At 44.3% G+C, this 16,799-nt stretch overlaps 3 protein-coding genes across 3 annotated transcripts; 1 reads left to right on the plus strand and 2 right to left on the minus strand.

Annotated features, from left to right (window-relative positions):
* Positions 1,122-6,776, plus strand: LOC8062118 (serine/threonine protein kinase OSK1). The gene is made up of 11 exons (XM_002456241.2): positions 1,122-1,306; positions 1,851-2,032; positions 2,483-2,667; positions 2,855-3,037; positions 3,133-3,264; positions 3,365-3,550; positions 4,838-4,927; positions 5,012-5,095; positions 5,335-5,472; positions 5,548-5,760; positions 6,278-6,776. The coding sequence occupies exons 2-11, from the start codon at positions 1,858-1,860 to the stop codon at positions 6,389-6,391; spliced, it is 1,500 nt and encodes a 499-aa protein (XP_002456286.1). The 5' UTR covers positions 1,122-1,306; positions 1,851-1,857; the 3' UTR covers positions 6,392-6,776.
* LOC8062120 lies at positions 10,937-11,622 on the minus strand. Its single transcript, XM_002458391.2, has one exon. It carries the CDS (start codon positions 11,525-11,527, stop codon positions 11,210-11,212), a length of 318 nt encoding a protein of 105 aa, XP_002458436.1. The 5' UTR covers positions 11,528-11,622; the 3' UTR covers positions 10,937-11,209.
* LOC8069826 (probable cysteine desulfurase) lies at positions 13,619-15,904 on the minus strand. Its single transcript, XM_002458392.2, has 2 exons — positions 15,465-15,904; positions 13,619-15,390 (listed from the first exon to the last, which is right to left on the minus strand). The coding sequence occupies exons 1-2, from the start codon at positions 15,814-15,816 to the stop codon at positions 13,805-13,807; spliced, it is 1,938 nt and encodes a 645-aa protein (XP_002458437.1). The 5' UTR covers positions 15,817-15,904; the 3' UTR covers positions 13,619-13,804.

Genomic DNA, 16,799 nt, shown 5'->3' on the forward strand with positions numbered 1-16,799 from the left:
CCCACTCGCCGCGCCGCCTGCAGCCTGCTCCAGTGCCCCACTCACGTGCCGCCCGCCCTGGCTGCATGCAGACGCTGCTGGAGACGCGGAACCTCCGAGTAAAACGCAGAGCCTCTAGGCCAGGGGTGGCGCCGGGGGTGGCGCCTGCTCCGGCGCCCCGCCCGCGCGCCGCACGAAGAGGATGTTGTTGATGTCGTCCTTGGCAGGGAGGCGGACGAGGATGCGGCGGAGGAGGTCGTGGAGAGGCCGTTGATGCAATCGGTTCCTCCGTCTTCCTCGGCGGCGGCGCACCAGCAGCGAGCGAGAGAAAGCGACAACGGTGACGACACGACTGAAGCCAATCTAATAGTTATCCAAATAACATAATTTAAATCATGACTAATTTCAAATACACAATCTAATTTAATATGGAACTCAATTCAATTACATAACCCTAAAACCCAATACACAAAAAACGCAGTCTTATATTAGTCAATCTTTTATTCTCGAATCCGACACGCTTGCAAAAAAAACTATGCCCTCTATAACAGGCTGTCTTTTGTCCTAAGAGATCGTGAAGTTGAGACCATGCTACAGTAAAAATTGTATTACTTAGGCCTTGTTTAGATGTACATCTACATTTGTTGAATCGGATTGAAGTGGAACTAAAGTAAATTTCATTCCAATCTACTCCAAGACATGTCCTAAGAGATTTAAGTGAATACACATATATATACAAGCTACTACAAGCTAGTCCTTACTGTGTTTGGCCGTACCGTGTCCTTGCTACGAGGAGTGTCCATGGCCGAAAATGTTCCCTGTTTTGCATCGTGCTTGTATTTGTTACCGGAAACACCAACGGTGGAAAGGAAAGGGACGACAGAACTGGCCAAATCACAACGGGAACGTGTTGCCACCGTAACGGTTGCGCGCATAAAGAAAAAGGGCACTGACCCGTCACGTCTAACGCCGCAAAACGACAGACCGATCGATCCCCCCGCGTCTGCCGTTGCCTGGCCGCCTGGCCCTCACCGCCACGCCACCAGCGAGCCGCACGGGGGCGCACGCATCTCCGCGCGCCACGGACGCCGCCTGCGGCCTCGCGAATCGCGTCGCGTTGCGGGGGTCGCTTTCGGCCCTGGACCCCGCTGCCGGAATCGAATCTCCCCTCCTCCCCCCCTTCCGGGCGGTCTTCCCCTCCGTCCTCCCGACCCGTGAGCGACCCCCCTCTCTCGTCTCTCGCCGCATCTCCGCTGCGCCCCTCCTGACGAGCCGCCGCCGCCACCGCCGCCGCCACCGCCGCCGCCGCTTCCCCTCCAGCGGCCAGGTAGGGTCTCCGCCTCCTCAGTGCCTGCCTCCCCTTTCTCTGCCTCCTCCTCCTCCTCCTCCCCCTCATCCTCCGTGGTCTGGGATTCGGGGGTGCGCCTTCCCCCCCCCCCCCCCCCCCCTGAGCAGCGAATCAGTGACGCGCTTGTGTTTCGGGTCATTGCTGCTCGTTTTATTGGTCGGGAAGTGAGCGAGATTTGGTGGTTAGCTACCATGCAGATCTGTGAGCTCTCGATTGTGGGATCGCGTCCTGGTTGTTCGGGGGCTTTCGGGCTTTTTAGACCTGAATCAGGTGGGGGAAAGGTGGAGTCAATTTTGAGGGAGATGCTCATTGTCCCCTTCGAATTAAGTATTTCCGTGCTTTGGCTCGAACTAATTGGAAGTGCGGGGACAATTTCCACTGACGAATCAGCTGGATCTGACCTGCTGGATAAGCTTTCATAGCCGAGTGTGATATGCATGTGAATTTCGCAGCGATTGCATTCGTGTTTCCTTAATCATATTTGGGTTTGGCTGGAATATATTTGGGTTTGGCTGGAATTTAGGCAGAAGATGGAGGGAACGGGCAAGGATGGCAATCCTTTGAGGAATTACCGGATTGGTAAGACTCTGGGGATTGGCTCTTTCGGTAAGGTGAAGATTGCGGAGCATATAAGCACTGGACACAAGGTGGCAATCAAGATCCTCAACCGTCGTAAAATCAGAGGCATGGAAATGGAAGAGAAAGGTTGGTGTCCCATGGCTGCTTGCCTTGCCCTGTTACTCTAGTATTACGTATGTGCAAACATCCTCCATGGCAATTCGATTTTCGTCTAATAAACCATAGTTAGTTTCTGAGGACTACACAATTATCATGTTTGGTGGTATCTGTTAAGGTTCTACACCACTGTTATACCGATTGAACTTCACTTCTCACATGGCATGGCACTGTCCTTGCATTATAATGTACATAATTACAAGTGATATAAGCAACTTGCAAGAGCACCGCTATTTTCTTGCTGTTCATTTGGAAGGACAACTGTGCATATTTCTTTGTAACATTGGCTGGGACTAATGATTAGCTAGTCACGATTACGATGAGTATCATTCATCTTCTATATTTGCTATTGCCTATCTAGTTGCTAGGCTGTTGTGTGAACATTCTGCCTGAACTGCTTGATGTTTTACCTTTTTGCAGTTAAAAGAGAGATTAAGATATTGAGGTTATTTATGCACCCACATATCATCCGCCTCTATGAGGTTATAGACACAGCAGCTGATATTTATGTTGTTATGGAGTATGTTAAGTCTGGGGAATTGTTTGATTACATTGTTGAAAAAGGTAGGCTGCAGGAGGAAGAGGCTCGCCGTTTCTTCCAGCAGGTGATGTTTTATGGCCCTGATCTATTTAATGGCGAATTTCTATTCTATTTCTTTGCTTTGTTTACATGTGCTACAATTGCATGATAAATACACGGTGACTAGAAGACATCAGATCAAAACATATGTGTTATTCCTCTTAAGTGCTCGTATGTGATAGTATACACTTTCCTTGACCCTGTTGCTACAGATTATATCCGGTGTTGAATATTGCCATAGAAACATGGTGGTGCATCGTGATCTAAAGCCAGAAAACCTCCTTTTGGATTCAAAATGCAATGTTAAGATTGCAGATTTTGGCTTAAGTAATGTTATGCGGGATGGCCATTTCCTCAAGACAAGTTGTGGTAGCCCAAATTATGCTGCTCCTGAGGTAAGCTTTCTCTATTGAGTTTTAGATAAAAAGAAATCAATAGATCAATCTTGTGCTGTATTTCCACCCTTACAATATCCTTTTATTTTCTGTAGGTGATATCTGGTAAATTATATGCTGGGCCTGAGGTTGATGTATGGAGCTGTGGGGTTATTCTTTATGCTCTTCTATGTGGTACTTTGCCATTTGATGACGAGAACATTCCAAACCTTTTTAAGAAAATAAAGGTTAGAAAGCATCTGCAGTGTTCTATATTAAAATGTACATTATTACTTGGTTGTGCTGATTTAGAGCTTATCTATATCTCCCCATCCTCTTGCATTTTAGGGTGGAATATATACACTTCCTAGCCATTTGTCAGGTGCAGCAAGGGATTTGATTCCAAGAATGCTGGTTGTTGACCCAATGAAGCGGATCACCATTCGTGAAATTCGTGAACATGATTGGTTCAAAATTCATCTCCCACGCTATTTGACTGTGCCTCCTCCAGATAGTGCACAACAAGTTAAAAAGGTACAGTTTGTTCTGCATTACTTTGCATTGATGTACTGCACACTCAGCTAATATAAAGCTACCCACTGTGCTCTGTGTGGCACTTGTACTAAATATTTCTCCCTGTGATATCTGAACACTAACCCCTAATGGGCCACCGCAGCACCAAGTGGGCACATATGTCAACATCATTGAATTGGGATAATTAAGTACCCCTCCATTCCAAATTATATAGTTCATTTTAGCGTCATTCCAAATGGGCACACATGTCAACATCATTTCTAATTTTGACCAAGTTTATTATAGAACAATTCATCAACACCTATAATATAAAGTTAGTTTTATTAAATTCTCCATGAAATATGTCTTGATAGTCCATTTATTTGAACTTGTAGATATTAATATATTTTTCCTAAAAACATGGTCAAAGTTACAGAAGTTTCACTTAGAAGAACAAAGCTAAATGGAACTATGGTCTGGAACTTAGGGAGTACTATCTATTTTCTAGGTTGTACCACCTCTCTATATGTGGCCATGGTCTACATTTTTCAGATAGCAAGAATGTTGACTCTACGTTTAGACTCTACATGTCTGTCCAAAAAAGAATCCCTTCTTCGTCTAATAACATCCAGGGCTCCCCTGTGTGGTGTTTACGTTGTTATGATATAGACATTCATTACACACTGTCCCTTTTTGTGTTATATTTTTCTGCTTAGTCTGTTCGCTTGGCTGAAAAGTCATGGCTGAAAGTACTGTACGCTGATTTGTTGTGAGAGAAAAACACTGCTGAATGGCTGGCAGATTCGGCAGATAAGCTCAAGAGAAAAACAGAGCTTATTAAATTATTTCTGTAGTTAATAAGCCCTGCTTCCTAAGCATTTCTTAGATAACTGTGCTAGTTAATTTCTGTCATTAAAGACCTTGGGTAGCCCAAGAGTTGTGCGGGTACCCAGGCAGCTATTCTATCTAGTTAAAGCTCTAGTGAGCTGTTTGTAATCAATGCAATATCTGTCTTTCTCTATATATATGAAGGAGACGCCTGGGGTTAGTTGCCTCAAGGCTACTCAAAAGTCTGTGTTTCCTCCATCAATTTCATCTTTCATCTTCCTAATTATGTTTTCTGTAACCTTTTTTTTCTTCTTTAAACTGTATATAGTATCCACAATATTTTCCATTCCAATTGTGTAACCTTTTTCCTGTCTTGTGTGAATGTGATCTACTCTAGCTGTATTGGGTCTGCATTGTGGTGGCATGTTTTTCCACGTAGTTTACATAAGATAATGTTTAAATTTGCTCTCCATTTTGTAGATTGATGAGGAAACTCTCCGTGAGGTTATAGGTATGGGGTATGACAAGAACTTGTTAGTGGAATCAATCCAAAACAGGCTGCAAAATGAGGTATTATTTCTTTTGCACTTTATTGTCTTCATACATCTTGTACTGTAATAATCATGACAGGATCATTGTACTTAAAATGTACAGGCGACTGTTGCTTATTACTTACTGTTGGACAATAGGCTTCGCACAACCAGTGGCTATCTTGGAGCTGAATGTCAAGAAGCTATGGTGAGCAAATGAGTCATTTTTTTATCCCTTGATAGTTTGGCTTCCTCTATTGAGTAATGCATCTTCAACAGTTCCACATCATATATTGTTTGCTGTGTAAATTTAAATCCAGACAATTTTCCTCATCATATATTGTTTGCTGTGGTAATTTAAATCCAGACAATTTTCCACATCATATATTGTTTGCTGTGGTGACTCAAATTCAGACAATTTTTCTGTTTTGTTTTCTTGGCACATAGGACTCCTCATTTTCAAACATAGCATCATATGAAACACCAAGTTCAGCACGTGGTAATCGACAACAGATATTTATGGAGTCTCCAGTTGGCTTGAGACCGCATTTCCCAGCTGAGAGGAAATGGGCTCTTGGGCTTCAGGTAATCTAATTTCAAGTTGCCTCTATTGTTTAACTATTTGCTTCTTCCATTCAACATTTCTTTGTTTTGTGTTAGTCACGAGCACATCCAAGAGAAATAATGACTGAAGTGCTGAAAGCTCTGCAAGAATTGAATGTTTACTGGAAAAAGATTGGTCACTATAACATGAAGTGCAGATGGAGTCCTGGCTTTCCTGGTCAAATTCATAACAATCATAATTACAGTGCAGAGTCCATTGAAACTGATGGCCAAAGTGAGAAGTTAAATTTAGTTAAGTTTGAAATTCAGGTATGATTCTTGTTTTTTTTTTCCTGTTTCTGGTATATTTAATATTTATCAATGTCTCAATAGAAGACCTGGTGCGATTTACAATCTCCTACTGTCTTTATACCCTCTGGTTAAACGCTGGACCTTTTTAGATGTTATATAATACTGCAAATCTGTCTCTCCCCCTGAGATCCCTTGCACTTCGATATCCTTTTATATATATACACAAAATCTTCAGTTGTTAACATGTGGAGATAGCCGATTGTTTTAAGGATGGGACAGCTTCACAAATCTCATGCAGTACAAATTGCACTTGCTTTTATATCCCATGCATTCTGCCATCCATATGCTTGCTCCAATAATGATGACTGCTTCCATCCGATGCAGATTTAGTGAAGACTTATTTGAATTGAATTTATCACTGTATAACACACTATATTGCATACCTGCATTTGATGCAGTCTTGCATGATCAAGAATCCTATACGACTGGGACCGCTTTATTTTTCATCTTTGTGATGTGTCATCTCTTGTTGCAGCTTTACAAAACAAGAGACGAGAAATACCTCCTGGACTTGCAAAGAGTCAGTGGACCACAGCTCCTCTTTCTGGACTTGTGCGCGGCCTTTCTAGCTCAGCTGAGAGTTCTTTGATTCCCTGTGTCTGCTTTCCATCAAACTGCATTCCTTGCATTACAGGAATGCATTACACTAGAGGAATGTCGAATCGCTCACAAAGCTGTAAATAGTAATCATATCTCCAGTAGTTTGATTTCTGGAGTATGTAGATTGTAGACATGCGAAGCTGTTGTGCCTGGCTACCTTCTGAACCAGACTTTGTGGAGCAAGATGGCTCCTGGTTCTTTACAGCTGGCCGGCTGCCGGTGAAGGCACTAGGATATACAGTGAACTAGATCAGTGCTTTTTGCTGGCTTTATTGTCTATCTACATGAATAATTTCAGCTCTCATAATGGTTAATTCAAAGCTGAGCAGCGTACAGGTCAAGAGATGCGTTTTAAGGCATTGTTTACAACCTTTTGTGGATTTTTAATCTCTACCTGGTAATCAGTTTGTCATTACTTTTGACTGGAGTTGGGTACACGAAGCAACTTCTAGTTTACACTCGGACATTCTATTTAAGATTTTGTCGGGAAGAGTTCGTTTTTTTACTATGGCTTTGCGAAAAGAAAATTTTTAGGTGTCATATCGTCATATATTTGAAGTATTAAACATAGACTAATAAAAAAAAATAAATTACATAGCTCATCTAAAAACTGTAAGATGAATTTAAAGTCTAATTAATCTATCATTAGCACATATTGTAGCAATTATTGTAAATCATGGATTAATAGGGCTTAAAAGATCTGTCTCGTGATTTACAATGAAACTATACAATTAGTTTTTTTATCAACATTTAATATTTCATGTATATGTGTCGAAAGATTTAATGAGATGGGTGAAAAGTTTTCGGGTGAGTAAGGCCTTGTTTAGTTCACCCCGAAATCCAAAAAGTTTTCGAGATTCTTTATCACATCGAATCTTGCGGCATATGCATAAACCATTAAATATAGACAAAAACAAAAACTACCACACAGTTTGACTGTAAATCGCGAGACGGATCTTTTGACCCTAGTTAGTCTATGATTGGACAATATTTACCACAAACAAATGAAAGTGCTACAGTAGCAAAATTCAAAAAAAAATTCACATCTAAAAAGGCCTGAGTGCTAAAGTCAAACCCAAATGTACTATGCCGAGCCTATTTGCTTGTATTACTGAGGTCTTGTTAGCACTTTTGTTTGTATTTGACAATTATTATCTAATCATAAATTAACTAGACTTAAAAGATTCGTCCCGTAAAAGACGAGAAATCTTATAAGCTTTTGAAATTTTGGTTACATCGAAAAGGCATGAGGCGCTGGATTTTGCTGACCTGGGTCCAGATTCTTGCCTGGCTGCAAACCTCAAACCTGCCTGGCAGTCAGCAAGCTAACATGCCCTCATGAATTTTGGCCCTCTCAAAGTCAAAGGGAAGTCGATCTACTCTCTTGTCATGTAACACAGTCTATTTTACAAATTTTAATACAAATTAAGAGAGAATATAAAAGATATATGTGTCCTTACTTTATTTCGTAATCAGATGTTATCATCAACTAGATTAATGGAGATTGACTGATAAATAGAAAGTATTTAATGTAAAATTGGGTTTTCTCTTGTACAATACATTATATTTAAGGAGAAATTTTGAATACTAGAATGAATTATATCACAGAGGGAGTACATTGATAGTTCATCCTGTATCGATCAATATTGTTTTTTGTATTATAATATTATTTTTGACCATGGAAGTTTTCATTTTTGAGATTTCAGCACAGCCATTTTTTTTACCTTTTTTATTAGATATTTTGAAAAAAAAAAGAAAAATCCCATACAGATTGGTTTAGGATTTTGTATTACAGTATTATTTCTAATTGTTTTCTTCTCTAATAATAGTTTAGGGACAATAATTTTTCTCAAAAAATATCTATTTTTTTAGAAAGACAGACAATTATAATATCTAATATCTTGTTTAGCTTATACGGCTTTATTTCATCGAAAAATATGAAACTAGTTTCATTTTTTTTCCTAAAATCATTATCTGTCTTATGATGCCTCACTTGGAAATATTTAAACCTTTGATCAATGGATTCCTTTTGATGTTTATCTGTTAAAGCAGATGTGAAATCCTCGAGTCCCCTGCTAAATATCCCTAGCTCTCCAAGATGATAACATATTATAAATGTATAATCAAGAATGGTGGATAGTAATCGGGACTATAAAGTCTTTCTTAAACTCATTGTTTAAATCCTTACTTGGAGAGTCATTTGAATAAAAAATGCTCTCTATATATTTTCATCCTCCAACAACTTCGCTATATCTTTTACATGTTTTAGAGAACTAGTCCCGCTATTCATTTTGGCTAATGAGAAATCAGGAATAGTGGATGATAATGTTTGCAGATCTAATTAAAGAAGCTATTTGAGAGTTTTTTTTTTCACCAAAATCTTTATTCATACTAATTAAAAAGATATGTAGAGACTCTTGTATATGCTTTTAATGGATGGTTGTCCATAACTACCATGGCTTTGATGTCATCCTCCCTTAGGGTTTAGGGTTTGATTAGGATTTAATAAACTCCATTCAATATCATCCTTCGATCCCTTCCAATCCTCTCGGGTAGGGACCGAACAAGGTCTTGTTGTCGTAAAAGCCACTTGCTTTCTATATAGTCTAAATTTGTGAATATTGACTTATTATAATAAACAACAAGAACATCCACTAGCAAAAAGACAAAACTTGTTAGGAGCTAAATTAGGAAATTGAAATAGGGAGAGTAAATCGAATCATAGTTAGTTTAGGGGGCTATTTGGACATAGGAAAAATTTAAAGGGTCTATAAATTCAGATTTTTTTCTTCGTATTATTATTGTCCTTCTCAGTGCAATTGTACATACAGATATAGGCCTTGTTTAGTTTCTTATAAATTTTGTAAAATTTTTCAGATTCTCCGTCACATCGTATCTTGCGGCGCATGTATGGAGCATTAAATATATATTAAAAAATAACTAATTATACAGTTTGTCAAGATAAATTTTTTAAGCCTAGTTAGTCCATGATTAAACAATGTTTATCAAATACAAACGAAAATACTGCGGTGTCCATTTTACAAAAAAATTTGCAACTAAACTAGGCCATAATATATGTATACCTAATGTTAAAAGCAGGAAGAATTGTTTTTGTAAGTCGTCCGCAATGTGCCTTCTATGGGGTTCCATTGTTATTTAAAATGAGAATGAGATGACGTATATGCAAAAATGATGACGTGACATTTGTGAGGGGAGATCTTTCGAAAAAAACATTTGTGAGGGGAGAGATGAAACCAATTCACACAGTTTTGTTTCCTAAAAGTGTTTTGTTTCATGTACACGCGTTGGAAACTGAGTGAAAATCCATTAAAAACCTTTCATTTCATAACGTCGTGCATCAATGAAATATTTACACCAATAGAACGAAATTAGATTGTGCATGTAGATTTTATTTCATTTTATCATTCACGCCTCACTCTTTAAAAAAATCATTCATGCCTTGCTCGTAAAAACAAGAATACTCTAGCAACTCCAACAATTTTGCATATTGCTTTTACATTCTTAGTTTTTGCTAAAATTTACAAAAATACCTCTCCAACAGTTTTACATATTGGTTTTGCATTTTTGGAAACTTGACAAATTTTAGGAGAGGCTTGGTATTTATGCAAGTCCGTCCGTGACTTGGCAAACACCAATATGTCGCGTCCCTCTATATCGTCATGGTGCACATGGGCCTCGCCACTACGCTGCTCGTGCTCTACGGCCGCCCGCTGCAGTGGGCGCTTCGCTGCTCCGTCCTGCTCCGTGAGACGCAGTGTGCGCTCGTCGCCTTCTGGGAGCCCCCGCTCCGTGGCGGCTTCAGCGCCACACTGCTCGCGTTGCCGCTCGCCGCGCTCCGGTCCTCGACTGCCACGCTCGCCGACGCGTGGCGCCGCGCTCCTGCACTGCCCGCTCCCGGACTCGCCGGCGTTCCCGCGCCTCCTCCACTGACTCATCTCTTCCTTCTTCTTTCTGACTCGTCTCTTCCTTCTTCTTTCTCGTCCTCTTCAAGCATCTCAACGCGCGAAGGAAGCTCGCGAATGGACCGAGACCGCGCGCGAAAACTTTCGGCAGTTGAGTCTACATTTTGATAAACCGCAAATCGGATTTGCAAAACTCTTAGAGATGTCTTGTTTTTCTCCTTTCCATTTGCTTTTTAAAGTTGACCAACTCCAACAAATGGTAAAGAAAAAATATCAAACGGTTGGAGATGCTCTAACGAAACCTAGCTTTGGAAATGGCCTAACGATACTATGCAATGTAAATTGCTTCATTGATCAACCACGTCTCATTTTTATAAATATTGTAATGAAACACTGAAAATGCCTTAATGAACGCATCAAAGTGATTGCTACGACAATGCATGACAGTAATTTAGTTAAAAGTGATTTCGCGCCGGTATGCTGTGGTGCTTGGCGGCCAATCTGGACCGCTCGCTTTTGACCCCGTGCTGGCCGTACCTACTGCTAAGTTGCAACCACACAGAAAATTGTCAGTACGAAAGAACTGATCCAAAATTCCAAATGACAGGTCATTGCACTTCAAGAACGACAATGATTTATCAGATTAAAAAAAGAGAACGACAATATTTGCCGCGCTCCGATTGGATTTTGACCAGATTTTACAGTACACAATCCCACGAAAGAATCACATAGCAAAACGGGCCACGCTATCCTAATAAAGTCTCAGATCCGGCAAAGACAAGAGGAGAAACAACGGAGGCCTGGCGAAAGCAAATTAAGGTCAGAAGATGGGGAACAATCCCGAAGAACAAGGCGGGCGCAGCGGCGGCATCACCGCATCACTTCTAGCGGGCGTGCGCGGCGCCGGCGCCGGCGCCGGAGGGCGGATCGCAGGAGAAGACCTGGCGTGGGAGGCGCCACGCCTCGGTGGCCCCGAAGCACATATCGTCGAGCGCCTCGCTGCGGCACCACCGGCACCCAGCTCTCGCCGCGCAATCGCCCTGCGTCGCAAGATCCTGGCAAGGCGGCGGCCCCGCGCGAGCCGATCCGACCCTGCCCTTGCCCTTGCCCGCCACGGCAGCGGCAGCGGCCGCCGAGACCGCCGCAGCGCAGAGCAGGAGGACCAGCACGGCTGAGGCCGCGGATCTGTTTCTTCTGGCCATCTTCGGATGCAGTTGTCACAGGGGTCGGAAGGGAGTCCCGAATAATCCGGTGCCTCTTTTCTGTATTCTGTTCCAGTGGTGGGATTGACGAAAGCTGGCCTTGTGGGCCGGCCCATAGGAGCAATGCTCGTCCGTTGCAGTTTTACATCAGCCAACAGCGGAAAAAGTCTACTTTAAGTCTCTCAACTTTCGCGAAAGTCTGATTTTTATCCCTAAACTCTAAAACTGGACAAAATACATCCCTCAACTTTTAAAACGTGCACATTACATCCTTGACCTGGTTTTGAAAGCGGTTTTACCTTTTTCTTTTTATTTATTTTGGCTGATTTTTTTTTGAAAAATCATAGTAAATCACATAAAAATCATAAAATAGAAAACTCAATTTTGTTGGACTTCAGATCAGTAGATCTACACGTTAAATATATAATATAGTATGTTCTAGTACAAATTTTTTTTGATGCATCTTTAGATCTATGTTTTTCTGAAATTAATTAAACTAATTATAGCTACATTTTCTATGGTCTAATTGTGATGAAATTTATATGGTGAGCTAATTATTCAATGTTTGAGTTATAGTAAAAATTTTATACTCATTGAATTATGTATTACTTAGTTATAGATTTATTTAGGTTTATGTTTGTTAAATTATAATAAATCTATAACTAAGTTATACATGATCTAATGAGTATGATTTTTTTACCATAGTTTAAACATATAATAATTAGTCTAACATAAAAAAATTCACCACAATTGGACCATACAAACTATAGCTATGAATTATTCTAATTAATTATAGAAAAAACAGTTCTAAAGCTACAATAAAAATTTTGTACTAAAGCATACTATATTATATGTTCACTATGTAGATCTACTTATCTGGAGTCCAACAAAATCAGATTTACTATTTTATGAATTTTATGTGATTTACTATAATTTTACAAATATTCAGCCAAAATAAATACAAATGAAAAAGACAAAACTGCCTTCAAAACCGCTCATAACCATGTCAGGGACGTAATATGCATGGTTTCAAAAATTGAGGGATGTATTTTACCCAGTTTTAAAGTTCAGGGATGAAAAACAGACTTTTGCGAAAGTTGAGGGACCTAAAGTGGACTTCTTCCGCCAACAGCCCAACAGCACTTGCTACTGCACTGCAGTAAATTTCCATTTCCCCCAGCTTTTGGGTCGAACCTTAAAAGCAACCGCAATATTACACAAAAGTAGTCCATAAGTATTAGAACATTGTTTACCAGCTAGCTAAAATATTATAGAAGTGGTTTATAGATGAGTCCATAAGTAAAGATACTTATAGTCCTATGAGCTGCCCATAAGATATAAACAAATAATTATTCTCTCTCATTTTCTTTCTTGCCTCTCTCATATGGACTACCCAGTCTATATACATTGTGACAATAACAATAACTATAATCCACTGATGCAAAAGCTATATATATACACTAACTAGTCCATATATATTATAGTTGTTCTAAGATATGCATTGAAGCTCGGCCAGCTGGCATTTTTCGACTCATGGCACGTTTTTCTAGTTTGGGCCTTGTTTAGTTCACCCTAAAAACCAAAATATTTTCAAAATTCTCCATCACATCAAATATTACGTGGCGTATTAAATATAGATGAAAATAAAAACTAATTACACAGTTTGCCTGTAAATCACTAGATGGATCTTTTAAGCCTAGTTACTCCATGATTGGATAATGTTTGTCAAATAAAAACGAAAGTGCTGCAGTTCCGAAAACTTTTCAGTTTTCAGAACTAAACAAGGCCTTTGGTTTGGGAGATGCATGCACAGTGCGCCATCTAAGGCCTTGTTTAGTTCACCCATTGACCTAAAAGAATTTTAAGATTATTCGTCATATCGAATCTTGCGACACATGCATAACACATTAAATATATATAAAAAATAATTAATTACACAATTATCTGTAATTTTAGTGACGAATCTTTTAAGTCTAATTAATTTATGATTGAAAAATAATTACCAAATAAAAACGAAAATACTATGGTACCCAAAAAAAACTTTTTCACCTTCTCAACTAAACAAGGCCTAACTCTTCAAGTCGGGATAGGTTGAGTTGAAGTCTCATCGCTCTGATAATTGGTCAAGAGTCAAGACGGCATAAACATACACCCCGATCGATCTGTATGTATGTTCTTCCAATCACCTCATGTACCATGAAATTATCCTCCAGTATTTCTAACCGTACTCAGATGTTTAATAGGACGGAGCAGTATATCCCCTGCAGAATTGACGACTCACACGAGGAAATAGACTAACTGTGGGTCGACGCTCTTGGGAATACGTTTAGCACGAGTGCTAGTCAGCCCACTGCAAGTGGTACTAGTAGCCAAGGACTCCGCCAGGCAGTGCGCGAATGCCATGTAGCTCTGGTAGCCGTTCTCGGCTTTGACTCGTCCACCAGGATTGCCGACGACGTGGTTTGGCACGAGCCCACGGGCGCAGCCGTGCCCGTGCCTGTGGTCGTAGTGCCAGTCTCCGGTTTTCCAGTCGAAGGCGTACAGCGGCAGGAACCGGTGGCCGAAGCTGGCGACGAAGGCAACCGCGTCCAACACGAACTCGGCCTCCTGCGTCGACGTGTAGTACGCGAGGCTGACGCGCGTCCACCCGGGTCGCACCCCGTGGTAGCCCTGCTCCACGGCTGATCTGATGGCTTTGGCGCGCGCTGGACTGATGCCCAGGAGCCGGTGCGCGTAGGGCCCCGCGCACGCGCACCCCGCGCGCGCCTGCACACCGAACAGGTCGTTCAGAAGCTTGGTCACGAACCGGCAGTGCAGCTGCGGCCTACTGCCCCACCCGCCGCCCTCCGCCTCGGGAGGCTCGGTCGCGTCTCGCGGGGCGTACACCACGAAGGAGAGCACCGGGAGCCGCCGAGGCGCGCTCGCGGCATCGTCGTCGGCGCCCTGCAGCAGCCGCAGGTTCGGGTTGGCCTCTGTCCGGGCACGGCGGAGAGCCAGCGTCAGCATGCGGGCCTCCTGCGCCTCGATGCACGCCTCCCCGACCCACTCCTTCACCCGGAACGCCAGCGCCGCCCGGACCTTCTGTATGATCGCCGGTGTTCCCGCGTCCTCGCGCTCCTCGGCGTCTTCGCAGTACACCGTGTCGCCGTAGGCGCTGACGTAGTGCACGGTGCCCCCGCCGCAGGTGGACGGCGCGGTGCCGCGGAGGCGGTACAGCCGCGACGCCATGGCCAGCACCCCCGGGCTCCCCGGCCCGCCGAGGAACTTGTGCGCGCTCAGGAACACGGCGTCGTAGCCGTCGTCGTCCGCGTCGCCGACGTCGCCCGACGACGGACGCATGTCGACGCGCACGTAGGGCGCGCTGCACGCGAAGTCGAAGCAGGCGTAAGCGCCGTGCCGGTGCAGGACCGCCGCCACGGCGCGGGTGTCGGTGCGCAGCCCGGTGACGTTGCTGCACGCGGAGAAGGCGCCGAGCATGGGCCGCCCCGACGGCGCGCGCGCCGCCAGCTCCGCCTCCAGCGCGGCCAGGTCCAGGACGCCGTCGACACGCAGCCCGATCTCCACCACCTCCGCGAGGCTCTCCCGCCAGCTGAGCAGGTTCGAGTGGTGCTCGTAGGGACCCACGAAGACCACCCACCGGTCGGTCGGCGGCAGCGCGGCCAGCACGGCGGCGCGCAGCGTGGGTGGGACGGCCATGCCCGTCACCTCCTGCAGGCGCTTGATGGCCGCGGTGCACCCCGTGCCGCAGAACAGCAGCATGTCCTGCGGCCCGGCGCCCAGGCTGCGCTTCACGTACCGCGCCGCGTCGCCGGCCATCTTGCTCGTGTGCAGGCCCACGTAGCTGTCCGTCGTGTGTGTGTTTCCTGCGCTCCAGCCAATGAGATCGCCGCCGTCCACATACGTATAATTAAGCACCGAGTCGTATTTAGCTGCTCACCATAGAAAGGCAGGACGTTCCGAGCGACGAACTCCTCGACGAAGCGCAGGCAGCGGCCGGACGCCGTGTGGTCCGCGTACGTGATGCGGCGAGTGCCGAACGGGGACGCGAACTCTGCTTCCGAGCCGATGATCTGCGACCTCAGCCACTCCAGTTTCTCGGTCGGTGCGTCGTCGTCGTCGTTGTCCGCCTTGGCCTTATTGTTGACGTCGTCACCATGGCCCAGAACGAGACCATCGAACAGGAGGCCATCGGAATGCTCTGCTGCTGCTGCTGCTGCTGCTGGTACTGGTACAGGAGATGCAGCGCCAGTAGACACATTATTGGTTGATGATGAAACGAGAAGCGGCATATCCGATTGGTGAATAAATTGTGGTTTAAGCTGACGGTAACCTAATCCGATCGAGTGGTAAGACAAGACAAGAGATGCCGCTGAAGGAAGGATCGTTTGAGCAGGCATATATAGGGAGCTAAAGGGTTGCTGCTCTTTCCGGCCTTCACGTAGAAGTAGAACCAACCCAAACATTTTCCTGTGTGTCCGTGAGCTGTGTGGGGTGCCTGCCGTGCCGTGGGAGACGGGACGAGCAAACCGAGGACTGATCACATACCAAGGGGCCGGCACGTCAATACCGCAGACCGCCAAATGCAAGTGCAGAAGTGCTGCACACCTACACTACACTTGTGATGATCGGCATGGCCACCAGGGTCGCGGTTGCCGGCGAACGAAATTAGGGAAACGGTGCCCGTAGCCCCGCGCGAAACGGTGGGGGGGCGTATCGGTTCGGTGGGCTCGTGGCCTGGATGGCTACCCCTGGGTCTGATTCGAGAGCGGCGGTGCGGCGGGCTGGAGGCCGGCCGCGTCACTCCACCAATCAGAGCGAGCAGAACATGTCATTCTGGCAGGTGTGGGTGGGCGGTGGTTTTGTGTCTGCAGTTGGGAACCGGCCCATTGGAAGACTTTCTCTGCTCCGCCGAGGGAGAGAGAGACAGAGGGTTGGCGGGCGCAGCGCGGCAGCAGGCAGCATGAGCTCGGCCTGCCCAACGAAACACATGGAGCTAAAGGCCCATCAGGAAGCATGGGCATGGGCCGTCCGAAAGAAAACATTTAGCCCATCTTATACGCAGGACCTGTCGAAACAAACAGTTATCACCACTAGGCACGTCCCCCGCCCCCCCCCCCACCCCAAAAAAGAGAGAGAGAATACACTAGCAATGCAATATCTCTCGGGTCTATCACGTCTGACGTTTTCGGATGTTTTGGTACTGGTATGCTTATCTGCAAAGTGCAAACAAAAATTGAAAGATACAACGTGATCCATTTCATTCTACATGGAT

This window comes from Sorghum bicolor, chromosome 3 (assembly GCF_000003195.3).
Source record: "Sorghum bicolor cultivar BTx623 chromosome 3, Sorghum_bicolor_NCBIv3, whole genome shotgun sequence".
Lineage (NCBI taxonomy): Eukaryota > Viridiplantae > Streptophyta > Magnoliopsida > Poales > Poaceae > Sorghum > Sorghum bicolor.

Coding starts and splice junctions, on each gene's coding strand:
- LOC8062118 (XM_002456241.2), top strand. CDS start 1,858: ATGGAGGGAACGGGCAAGGATGGCAATCCTTTGAGGAATTACCGGATT. Junction 2,668..2,854: donor CTCGCCGTTTCTTCCAGCAG/GTGATGTTTTAT, acceptor CTGTTGCTACAG/ATTATATCCGGTGTTGAATA. Junction 3,551..4,837: donor GTGCACAACAAGTTAAAAAG/GTACAGTTTGTT, acceptor TCCATTTTGTAG/ATTGATGAGGAAACTCTCCG.
- LOC8062120 (XM_002458391.2), bottom strand. CDS start 11,527: ATGGCCAGAAGAAACAGATCCGCGGCCTCAGCCGTGCTGGTCCTCCTG.
- LOC8069826 (XM_002458392.2), bottom strand. CDS start 15,816: ATGCCGCTTCTCGTTTCATCATCAACCAATAATGTGTCTACTGGCGCT. Junction 15,391..15,464: donor GAACGTCCTGCCTTTCTATG/GTGAGCAGCTAA, acceptor GCTGGAGCGCAG/GAAACACACACACGACGGAC.